The sequence below is a fragment of the Plectropomus leopardus genome, chromosome 6, assembly GCF_026936395.1.
Source record: "Plectropomus leopardus strain MGB_pleo_1.0 chromosome 6, ASM2693639v1, whole genome shotgun sequence".
NCBI lineage: Eukaryota > Metazoa > Chordata > Actinopteri > Perciformes > Serranidae > Plectropomus > Plectropomus leopardus.
This window is the reverse complement of record NC_142181.1, coordinates 33,240,813-33,253,110: the sequence shown is the minus strand read 5'-3', so window position 1 is coordinate 33,253,110 and position 12,298 is coordinate 33,240,813. Positions and strand designations below refer to the sequence as shown.

Here is a 12,298-nt window from a genome sequence, read left to right as displayed (position 1 = left end):
CCAACATATTGAAGAATTTATTATTGTTGATGTTCTTTAATAAGATAGTTGTGAGAAATTTCATCTTTGTTATGGTGCAACTACAGTGTGTTAATCTGGAAAAGTAAGGAATTATTTTTATAAATTTGGTTGACACTGCTTGTTAGTGATTGAGTGATTCAAGACAGCCCAAACTGTTCTCGGTGAGCATGGCAGCTCTGCAATCGTTGGTTTTTGAGTGTGTGTGTGTGTGTGTGTGTGTGTGTGTGTGTGTGTGTGTGTGTGTGTGTGTGTGTGTGTGTGGATGCGTGCGTGTAAGGAACAGCAGAGCTTTTTTCTATTACAGAAAACTGCCTACGTGAGCTTTTATACTCTACGATAAAACATCCATTAGGTATAATTTCATGGCATAAACATGTTTTTTAAAGGCCTTTTTTTCTGTGCATGTGATGTTGGGATGAAACTCATCACTTGCCCTCAAACAGCTATGGTTTGGAGGAGTCAGATTCTTTACACAGCAAACAGCAGGCAGGAGTGACCTGCAGGTGTGACACACAAATTCATCCTTTCATTACTTCATCATTTCACCGGACATGTCTCACTCTCCTCTCCCACAGCATGCCGCTTACAGCTTCCTTTAACAGGCCGCCATTAGCACTGCTTTACCACATCATCCTCACTCCAAACCAAACTCCACTACCCAGCATCCATCCTGGCAAGGGGTACAGTAAACTTCACTACACCTCATTTCTATCAATTATTCTTTCCTTATTTTGGGTTATTTTCAGTCTCATCTTTGCATTCATGTCCATCTTTTATTAAATTGTAACATTTTAGTTAACGGAACACAAACAGTTTTTCAATATATTTGGAAAATTGAAAACAAAAATATATAATAATATTTCTAACAATATATACAATAATATAATATTTCTGTTGTGATCATGTCTACTTTAACACTTTGATTTTAGGCCTTACAAGCAACCAGTTATGAATATACTTTTGTTGTGATTGTCTTTCCCTGTCTTTTTGGATTGCATTGTTACCTTGTACCATGCAATAGTATCCTTATGGTAAGTTAAAAATCTGAAGCATTTTTACTGATTTTTAGTTTCTAACCTTAAATTAAATGTTTTTAATCTCTGTCAGAAATAATAACAATTTAAATGCAATTAAGCATGGGAATTTACTCTCACTGAGAGTCAAAACAACAAACTACTCATTACTCATTTTGCATTTCTGTCACATTCCTCACATCCCACTCATCTCATCTTTATGCTGTCTCCCATGACTACATGCTACCTTACCATATCTACCTTACTTATGTCCTCCAATTTATTATCTCTTCCTCTCACCTACTTCCATCCTTTTCTCATCATCAACACATCCTCTTTTCCTCCATCCATTTTGATAACTTTTACTTTACTCCCCCTCTCTTCTGCTGTCTTTTCTCCTCGTGATTTTCCCCCTCAGACCATGGAGAGCCAGATGGAGGAGTGGTATAAGGAGGTGGGGCAGCTCCAGGCACAGGTGTCCACCATCCCGCAGCAGACGCAGATCAAGGAGACGGTTGCCGAGCGTCAAGCCGTTGTGGAGGCTAGGATGGTGCGTCTGATCGAGCCGCTGAAGGAGAGACGACGCATCTTGCTGGCATCCAAGGAAGTTCATCAAGTCGGACGGGATCTGGAGGATGAGATCGTGAGTTACATACAAAATGTTAAACACACACTTTATCCTTCAATGTTTAATTTACATTTTGGGGTGGGCATTTTGTCTTCAAAAGGGAGTTAGGTGTCGACAATGTGACTCTGTAAATGGATTATTAGTATGCACACTAAACTGGCTTCCTTCATATTACAGCCTTAACACATGATGGATTTATTGTTGCCTCTCATTTTTCACAATAAGTTGATATGTTTTTATTTTTTCACTTGCAGACAAAAATTAAAGCCTTTTTTGGGCCAATGTCAATGTTTGGACCTTTTATAGCACAAATTATGATTATTTTTAATCTTACAGGTATCTCTCCATGCTTATTAGATCCACAGATCCACATACAATAAATGATGTGTACATATATGCACATACACAAATATACTCTGCTGTGTGTCACATTTTTGTCATATTGTTGTTGTTATAGTTGTGGGTCCAGGAGCGCCTCCCAATGGCCATGTCTCAGGAGCACGGCTCCTCTCTGCAGGCAGTCCAGCAGCTCATGAAAAAGAACCAGGTAAGAAAATCAGTAAAGCTGGTGATTCTGAGCCCACCATTATTTAACTTCATTGTGGTCAGGTCACAGAAAGATGCACAGGTAATATGTGATGGATAAGTCATTGATCTAAACCTACTCACCTACCTTATTGTGAACTGTACTTATTTTACTGCTTTAATTCGACAGACACTTCAGAGGGAGCTGCAGGGCCACAGGAGCAGGATCGAGGACGTCCTGGAGAGGGCGGGGATCATCGCCTCCATACGCAGCCCAGAGGCCAACTGCGTCAGGGCGGGCCATGACCAGCTTTCCCAGCTGTGGGCTCTGCTCTGGGCCGAGACAGAAAGGAGGCAACTAATCCTGGACGCCATGTACCAAGCCCAGCAGTACTACTTTGACACGGCTGAGGTGGAGGCCTGGCTGAGTGAGCAGGAGCTGCACATGATGAACGAGGAGAAGGGGAAGGTGGGTGTGTGCCATTATGTGAAAGTTGCTGGGCATTTCACTTACAAAAGAATGAAGAAATTGCTCATTATCCTGTTACAACTCACTGCATGTAGTCTGGATTCATTTCCTCGTAAGATTTCAGTCATGTCTCTGATAGGTGACCTGACTGAGTCGTTCTTTCTACTGTTGTTGTGTTTTTGTTGTATTAGAAATTCTAAACTCTTAATTCAACAACTATACCTTTCCTTAATTCTTCTTCTTATTATTATTATATGTTTTACTGTTGTTGTTTTATTTTTGAAATTTTTATTATCATTATTACTATCTGCCTATCTCTCCATGTATCAAGGTGTTTACTTTGATACATTTACTTGAGAAATAAACTCCAGAAAATGAGCTTTGACACTGAACTCCAGGTTCATGTCTGCCTTGAAAACTATGATAAAAAACAATCAGTCATTGTAACTCCATCTGCACATGTCTCTTCAAATGCTGCCAAACTTCTGCTAGTCTCACCAAGGTGTAGACATATGAATTGTAATTATTAGTCACACTTTAAAATTAATCTCATTTTATTGAACCCTAATCTGAGAGTGACGCCGTCTTCTTTACATAGACTTATACATAAAGGCAATATTGAGTGTTTTGCAGTGTGTGCATTACTTTTAAAGTGAAACTCTTCCTTGTGTTTGTCATTTCCTCCTCCCACCAGGATGAGCCGAGCACACTGCAGCTGCTGAAGAAACACTTGGTCCTGGAACAGACTATTGAGGACTACGCTGAGACCATCGGCCTGCTGTCACAGCAATGTCGACAGTTGCTGGAGATGGGGCACCCGGACTGGTGAGCAGGCAAAAACACACACACAGGCAAACAAAATCTAGCAGAGATTTCCTGTCACCACAAAGCAAATTACAGAAATTATTATTATTGTTATGTATTTTTTTACCATTGGTCTGATACACTATCCTTTTCCTACTCTTTTCCACAGCGAGCAGATCAGCAAGCGTCAGTCACAGATCGACCGTCTGTACGTGTCTCTGAAGGACCTGGTGGAAGAGAGGAAGAGCCGCCTGGAGCAGCAGTACTGGCTCTACCAGCTCAACAGGGAGGTGGATGAGCTGGAGCAGTGGATCGCTCAGAGGGAGGTGGTCGCCAGCTCACCGGAACTGGGTCAAGACTATGAGCATGTCACCGTAAGTGTGTCGACAGATGGTGTCTGTGGATGAATAATAGATTCAAGAAACAGTTTTTGTAAGTCACATGTTGAAATCAAAGAGCAACACTGGTCTTGTTTGATTGTTGTTGTTTTTTTACGTCAAACTGTAAATAATACCAGCTTTAAACAATTACTTTTATTCATTTACAACCGCTAATAAATCTGCTTCTGAAACACATGGAGAATTTACTCTGTTCTTATATTTCCATTGCCTTCTTACCTCTGTTACTGCCACACCTACAGGTCTTGCAGGAGAAGTTTACAGAGTTTGCATCAGAGACAGGCAGTGTGGGGCAGGAGCGAGTGACAGCCGTCAACCAGATGGTGGACGAGCTCATCGACTATGGCCACTCAGAGGCAGCCACCATTGCTGAATGGAAGGATGGGGTGAACGAGGCTTGGGCCGACCTGCTGGAGCTCATGGAGACCAGAGCACAGATGCTTGCTGCTTCACACCAGCTGCATAAGTTCTTCTCTGACTGCAGAGAGGTAAGGTATTTGAGGAACAACACATAACAGACATGATATGGTGTTTTATACCATGCAGTGTAAAATTGTATGGTGTTATCATACCACTTGATTGATCTCTAACAGGAAATTGAATGCAACACTTCATATACAATTCATTAGGCTCCTTTTTCTGTTTTTGACAGATTTATTCCTGAACAATAACATTTTTTATATTATTTTTTATATAAGATTAGAACTAATACTGTAACCAAAGCCCTCATTGTGGTGAGAACAGCTCAAAAATCTAAGAAAGGGGGGAGAAAATGTAAATGAGACGCTGATCATATACCAATTTCCTTCAAATTAAGCAATCTATTTTAAAGATTTTTTTGGGGCTTATTTGCCTTTATTATATAGGACATCTTAAGCGTGAAAGTGGGAGAGAGAGGGACATGCAGCAAAGGGCCGAGGCCAGAATCAAACCCACGGCCGCTGCGGCAAGGACACAGCCTTTGTATATGGGGCGCTTGCTCTAACCACTCAGCCACGTGGAACCCCAATCTGTTTAACCTTTATGCCCTCCAAAATGTATTTTTAATTGTTAATGTAAGCAGAATATCAGTGTTATTGATTTTTTTCAATTTTTTTGATGATTTTAAAATGTAGAATGTCAACCATCTGTGGAGGACAAATATTGTAGCTACAAATAAAATGTCAACAGATGTATTCTGTTCAATTTCTTGGTTTTGGAAATATTTTAGGAACCCAAGATTTATGGTCATTTCTCAACCCATAGAGGAGAGTATAAAAACATCAATGGCAGTTGAATATAAAAACTTAAAGTATTTCTCAAATTTCTGTTCTACTTTTTTCTACACAAAGCTCACACATCACACAGATGATATATAATACACAGACATTTTCCCTTGCACAATGTTAACAGCAAACACTTCTTCTCTTTCAGGTTTTATCCCAAATTGAGGACAAACATCGAAGGCTGCCGGAAGTTCGTGCTCGGCAAGGCAGCAGTGCCAACACCAGCACCCTACAGAGACTGTTACACAGCTTCGAACAGGACATACAGCTGCTGGTCACGCAGGTACAGTAACATGCACATGAATGGACAGCGTGCAAAATAAACAGCTTTAATGTTTATTGACCTCGAAGACTTATGCAGGGAGGAATCACAAAGACTCTCTCCAGTGATGATTACTCTGTAAAGGTTCACTGGACTATGTTTTACAAGTTATTACTCTGTGAATATTTGTCTAGCGCTCATGCTTTCTTTACCAAGCCATGCCTCACATTCATACAGACATGATTTAGAATCTAAACATAATTTATAATCAGTAAAATAGCAATTATGCCACCTTAGAATTCTAAGTTTCTATCTGTGTTTGGAGCTATTTTATAATATTTAGCATCACAGTTTTGCATTCCAAATAGTAAAAATGACATGGATAAATAAAAAGTCCAAAAATGCATGTAACTTAAAAAAAAACACCTCACATAATATTAAGTTGTCACAGAATAAGAATATATTAATAGCAAAATTTTGACAACAATGTCAGAGAGAACTTTATAATTCTAAGATGAATATAAATATTTTTTGTAGTTTTTTATGTCTCTTCATACAATTCCAAATCCCTTATTTACATGCGTCATTTTTTTTTAAGTAAATAAAATAGTTTTTTTTTAAATGCAATAAAATATAAATTGATAGTGAAAAAATTAGTCTTAATCTGAATCTTCATGGAAAAACTACCTTCTTACTCTGCACCTAATTTTGCTTTCTGCAGTCCCTGTCATGCACCTGGGGAACAGAGGCAGTAGTACATTTTACTGAAGTACAATGCAAAATCACAGCTGCTCTGTGTCAACTCCAGTGACAGAGCCTGTACAACTTGGCCCTGACTAAACACAGCTGTCAGAGCAGCTGTGCTTTGTGCGTCATTTGGAAAACAAACTCTTTCTATTTTTTAATTTCAGTTTCTTTCTTGTTCAGCTTAGTGTTTTCCTAAAATCTGCTTTCCCACTCTGCCAGGTGCGTCAGCTACAGGAGAGCGCGGCTCAGCTGAGGACAGTGTATGCCGGCGAGAAGGCTGAAGCCATCGCATCCCGCGAGCATGAAGTGATGCAGTACTGGAAAGAGCTGCTGACGTCCTGTGAGGAGTGTCGAGTACAGATTACCACTGAGACAGACAAGCTGAGGTTCTTCAGCATGGTCAGAGATCAGATCATGTGGATGGAATCGATCATCTGTCAGATAGGGACAGGAGAGAAGCCCAGGTATCTACTAAAACAAGGTGGTATGGTATAAAATATGTACAGCTTTTAGAGGATCATTTAAAAATTATAATGAATAGAGGGAGTGGACAGAGCCAACAATTAGCCAACAGCAGGGCTCTTTAAAACAGCTGGTAGCATCAACTGCACTATTTCCCTAAGAAGTTGTCTTCAGTTTTGAATTTGCAAAAACAACAGATTGCTTCTTTCTCGTGAATACATCTTTATCAAAGAATTTTCAACTAAACTTGTTAGAACAGAACAGATAATTGATGCTGAAATATAACAACTCAAAAAAAACCTCTAAAAATGCACTTCCGGGTAAAGTTGAAGTTAAAAACTAAACAGGTGTGGGTGTTTGTGTACCGGTGAGATAAGTATGTATGTGTGTGCTCTGTGTGCCCTGCAGGGACGTGTCCTCAGTAGAGGTGCTGATGAATTATCACCAGAGTCTGAAGAGTGAAGTGGAGGCTCGCAGCCGGAGCACCCTGGAGTGCATCGAGATGGGCAAAACTCTGCTGGCTGCCAGAAACCCAGCAGCCGAAGAGGTGAGATCAGGAGACATAATCATAAACTTCAGTTAATAATCTGCAAGGGAAACTGGCGCAGTGCAGCAAAATAATGATATTGTAAATTAAATTGCCAAAACTGTTTGCTGCTGCAGCTCCCACCACCACAACCTCTTCCTAAGATAGTATTGCCTGTTTTTGATTTAGGGGTTTAATGGTTTACAAATGTGGGATCATAACCCAACTTAGGAGTCAAGTTTTCAGAGTGATTTTGATCATAGAAAGAAAAAAAACCCAAAAGATAAGGATATGTCTTTTTTCTCAGTGAAGCCTCAACAGACACACTCTTCTTGCTAGGAATTGAAGTTGCATGCAGCCCACTGTGAACTTTGATAAACAATTTTCATTATAAAAATAAAAAGTATTTCAAACATGTTTGTATTATCCTGTACGGACATTTTTCCAAAAGACCAAAACAGGCAATTAAATTGCTAACAAAATTGAAAATATGAAATACCTAGAACATTAAAAACTAAAGCTTGTGCATTAGGAGGAGTGTTTCACCTTGGCTATATTTTAACATTCATAGCAGCCAAGCATTTATCATCCTGTTGATCGGCACATCTGAGTGATGTCGTTTAATGTGCGTTATTGCATATTGGATGTTGTTCCTTTCACATCCCCTACAATGGTGAATTGATGCTTACACACATCCTCATCTTACACAGAGCTCTCCCTATGTAGCAGACAGGTCTTCCAGCTCCACTGACTTCCAGTTCTTTTTTACTTTCAACAAATTAACAGCAAGCTTTCAGAAGGACATCTTTTGGGGTTTCCATTTTAAGACAGACAGACCAACCAGATGGAAAATTTCAGCAGTCAAGTCACACATGAATCACACACAAATAAAAGCAAAACAAAGAGATACATAACAAAATTAAATTACAAAAGCAAATAAAATAAATCTAATAAATCTGAACAAGAAACTGAAGTAAAACTAAAATCTGGGGCCATACTCTAAATAACAGTAATTGCCTGTAATCTTTCGAACATTGTCCTTATTTTAGCTCATATTTTGACCCTTGTGTTTCTGTGATTGTGATGTTGCTGATTTTGATTCCCAGATCAAGGAGAAGCTCGACAAGGTGGTTGCTAAGCAATATGAGATGTCTGAGAAGTGGGACAAGCACTGGGAAGTCCTACAGCAATGTAAAAAAACATACACACACACACACACAAATCACAGACCTGCAGTCTTTCATAAAAAAATACACAGACACACAAACAGAGATAAACATATAAAGTTTAAAAACCTGTAATGTTCAAGGGAAGAATGCAAAATAAAATAACTGACAGGACTTTGCTTTTAACTATTGTTCTTGTCCCTCCTTAGTGTTGGAGGTTCACCAGTTTGCCCAGGAGGCGGTGGTGGCGGAGGCATGGCTGACTGCTCAGGAGCCGTTCATCAACAGCAGTGAGCTGGGTGCGAGTGTAGATGAGGTGGAGCAGCTGATTCGTCGACATGAAGCTTTCCGCAAAGCTGCCGCCACCTGGGAAGAGCGATTCAGCTCACTGCGACGACTCACCACGGTAATATCATCATCATCATTGTTGTTATGTAATTACATACACAGTCTAGTCAGAATAAGTGTTAGAAATAATGCTAATGGCCCTCACATGCCAGTCACACAGAACACGAATATTACACGGTGAAAAACTAATCCCGGTTTGCAGAACAGAAACAACACAGAGGCTCTGTAGTCTGAGCCAAGCCTTCAAACTTTATTACCAGAGGGGAACCCAGGGCATTTGGTTTAAGGAGAAAATAACTTACAGTACCTCAAGTTATGAAACTACTGACCTCAGACAGACTGCCAGACACTGCTTTGGGTTCCTAGATCCTAGTAGCTTGTTCTCTGCCACCTCAGATGGCAGGAATCTATTCAAACCTAGTTTTTATGCAAAATATTTGCAGGCAAGAATTTTGCATTTTGAATTTGTTTATTCATCTCTTCTCTGGTGTGTAAAGGACGTGAGTTGAATTTCTTAAATACTAAAATCACTGGCTAAAAGCTAAGGATTTCTAATATGGACAGATATGTTTTCATAAGATACTACTACTTAGTCTATCTCCTAGTCTCAGAGTTTGACAGCTGGTTCTGTTTTTTTGCTTGCAGGTGGAAAAGTTGAAAGCAGAACAAAGTAAACTACCCCCGACCCCCCTGCTGGGTCGTAAAGTCTTCCTGGACCCCCAAGATGCTTCACCCAGTGCATCCACCCTCCCGCGCCTCCCGATCTCCCCCGTCATGAGACAAACCATCTATGAGCAGAATGAAGCCAGCTCTCCTCCCTCGCCCTCACCTGCCACGCCCACACCCTCTCCTTCATCTGTGGCTCGTCGACTGGGGTCGACAGTCGCTAACTACACCCCTGTAATGAATGGCTCCAGCTACCGCCACACCCTGGAGTCGCGGCACAGTAACGTAGTGGGTGTTGCTGCAGGACTAGGCCAGCCTGCACTTTCCTCCATCGCCTCTGTTGCCACAGCCGCCATGCTAGTCTCAGCCAACCAGGTGCGAGAGAGCACTAGTGCAGTGAGAGACCAAGCGACAAAGGCGATGAGTCACCTCCAGCCAGTACAGGCAGCAAGGACACTGGAGGTGAAATCGTCCCCTTATCTACGTCAAGCCAAAATCAAACACATGGATGACGCAGTGACGCCGCTGATTGTGGCCAGTCGTCTGGAGAAAGCGAGGGAGAAGGAGAGGGGAAGAGAGAGAGAGATGATGATGGGAGAGATAGGGACTGAGAGAGCAGAGGTGGCTGTGATGGCTGAGGTGGTGCTCCAGGAGCCGGGCAGGGAGCGCCTGCACAGCGAGCCCACCAGAGGTCCTCGGGGGTCCAGGTCTGACCCGTTGGGCCAAGCTGAGCCCCAGGTCCAGACCCACATGTACCACAGGGACCACAGGATAGAACGGCAGCTGTCCAGCGAGCAGCTGATCCAGGCACGCAGGGATGAGCTGCCTCAGGAGGTGTGGAGGGAACAGGCCGAGAGGCGGGAGAGACGGACTCTTGAAAGACAAACGTCCAGTGAGCAGGAGGGCCACGGAGGCCATGAGGGCCGTCGGAGAGAGAGGGACCGACACAGGCTGGAGAGACAAGAATCCAGTGAGCATGACACCGGGAAAGAGCACTCAGACAGACGCTCAGGAGGAGGGTGAGACTTTGAGTGTGCTGAGGTGTCTTTTCAGTTGTGTTGTCCAGTATGTTATGTAGCACACATAGTGATTAAAATTGACACCAGGAGCAGGTTTTACAGCACATGAAAGGTGTATTTTTGGAGTTGTAATTTAGTGTGTATTTCTGTTGAGCCCTAACCCTTTTAAAATATCCGTCATGAATGTAGGGCATTACAGTTATGATTTCAGGATAATTTAGCATCGGTATACAGTGGAAAGATTAGCAGTTTTATCTTCACCTCCTAATGTGAGCTCCAATGTTCTAATTTGTATTTTCTTTTCTACAGAGAAAAGAGATCCACCATGGCAGAAATTGTAGAGCAGCTGCAAGAAAGAGAAGCTGCACAGGTCTGGAGATTTATGTCATGTGTTTTATCCAAATATAGTGTGCCCCAACACTAAATGGTAGTTCTTTCTCTGTCAGTTTTTTTGGACTAAGTCACTGCACCACTTTTTTGTGATTATTTCTTAAGTTTACACAAAATTGAGTTTTTAAAAATTTTAAACACTCGTGCTTTGTTACGATGCCTTGAGAAGCTATCATCTCCAAAAAACGAATAGCGGCTGACATCACCTCACATCCAAGCAGTTGTTGTCCTTACAAGCAGTAGGCCTGAATAATTAGCAACTATATAGAAAGAAAACTAGGTTATGTAAGGTAAAATACAGTATATGTGAATTGGATGATACTGGCAGTTAAAGGTTTTGTATGCAACTTAGTTCTTGTTATTCGTGACCTCTCTCTCTGAGGCCCTTAAGTAAACTGCATTTATTATCCAGTAGCTTGTGCTCAGGTTCTCGAACTCTGTAGCTGTGAGCGAGCACTTGGGCATCGGTCAAAGCATTGACAATCATGAGACTGTTGTGTTTGACCATCATTATGTTGGTATAATAAAGTAAGATAAATTTCAATGATATTAGATAAGCTGTCAGCAAGAATCACAGGAAGAACAAACATATACATATGCTTTAAATGATGAAAATGGAAAACACATTTACCCATACAAAAGTCTATTAAAAGCATGCAGAGATTATTACATTTAAAACACTAATTCTAACTGACTCCATCTCCCTTCCCCAACCTCAGGCCCGTGGTGAGGTGCCACGCCTGCCTAACGGGTTACCAGAGAAGTCTTCCCGTCTTGACCGGCCGCGAGCTCGGGACAGACCCAAACCACGGCGTCGACCACGACCCAAAGAGCCTGGAGAGACTACACGGCGGTCTAGGTCCGCTCCAGCCCAGAGCAGCCCAGCAGTTCCCCAGCCACCAACACACACTGCACACCATGAGGGCTTCCTTTTCCGCAAGCTGGACATCGAGACCCTTAAGAAGAGTACCAATAGGTGGGTGTTCAGGGTCAGAATGATGAGCATAACATCTGGGCTAGATGATAGAAGTTGTAGAGAAGGAGGATGGAGACTGGTGTCATGACAATCAGACTTCAGATCACTTGATTGATTGATTTGGTACTCTAGAAAGGTTATTGCCATGCTTCTCAGATAGATGGGGGTTACCACAGAAAAAGTAAATCACATACTGCAAAGTTACTTTTCACTTAAAATGTTTCCAACGATATTTTAACATTCCACCTGTTGTTGCTAACACTAAGCTTTCTATTCTTTACTGTCATCGCTGATGATATTAAAATACAATTTGACTTATGATGGCAGCACACGTCATATCTCTGCTGTCTGTTTCTCATGACATCACTGTCCTCTTCATTTATTGATTCACCGGTCATAACACGGGCATGATTCAAGCATGCTAAGCTACCAAGCAAACACACAACGCTGACACTGCGTCTGACATGTTGAACAGATGCATGACTCTCACCAGGGCAGATGACACACGAGGCCTTATTGGTTGGTTCCACTGCGTGGATCAACAAGATATAGGCAATATTCAGCTGCGCTTTGGATTTTCTCAGCAGACATACTGTGTGTCTTTAGAAGCATG

The 12,298-nt window shown here is 41.6% G+C and overlaps 1 protein-coding gene across 3 annotated transcripts in view; it reads left to right on the top strand.

Moving 5' to 3' along the window:
* The window catches only part of sptbn4b (spectrin, beta, non-erythrocytic 4b), a 96,857-nt gene that overhangs the window by 73,555 nt on the left and 11,004 nt on the right, over positions 1-12,298 (top strand). For all 3 annotated transcript variants that reach the window (XM_088079300.1, XM_088079299.1, XM_088079301.1), the window contains 14 exons: positions 1,453-1,677; positions 2,120-2,209; positions 2,378-2,656; positions 3,351-3,481; positions 3,630-3,834; positions 4,101-4,346; positions 5,272-5,406; positions 6,352-6,596; positions 7,003-7,141; positions 8,227-8,311; positions 8,496-8,692; positions 9,280-10,319; positions 10,629-10,689; positions 11,429-11,685. In XM_088079300.1, the coding sequence (XP_087935426.1) occupies positions 1,453-1,677; positions 2,120-2,209; positions 2,378-2,656; positions 3,351-3,481; positions 3,630-3,834; positions 4,101-4,346; positions 5,272-5,406; positions 6,352-6,596; positions 7,003-7,141; positions 8,227-8,311; positions 8,496-8,692; positions 9,280-10,319; positions 10,629-10,689; positions 11,429-11,685 (3,335 nt within the window). The remainder of the gene's footprint in view (positions 1-1,452; positions 1,678-2,119; positions 2,210-2,377; positions 2,657-3,350; positions 3,482-3,629; positions 3,835-4,100; positions 4,347-5,271; positions 5,407-6,351; positions 6,597-7,002; positions 7,142-8,226; positions 8,312-8,495; positions 8,693-9,279; positions 10,320-10,628; positions 10,690-11,428; positions 11,686-12,298) is intronic.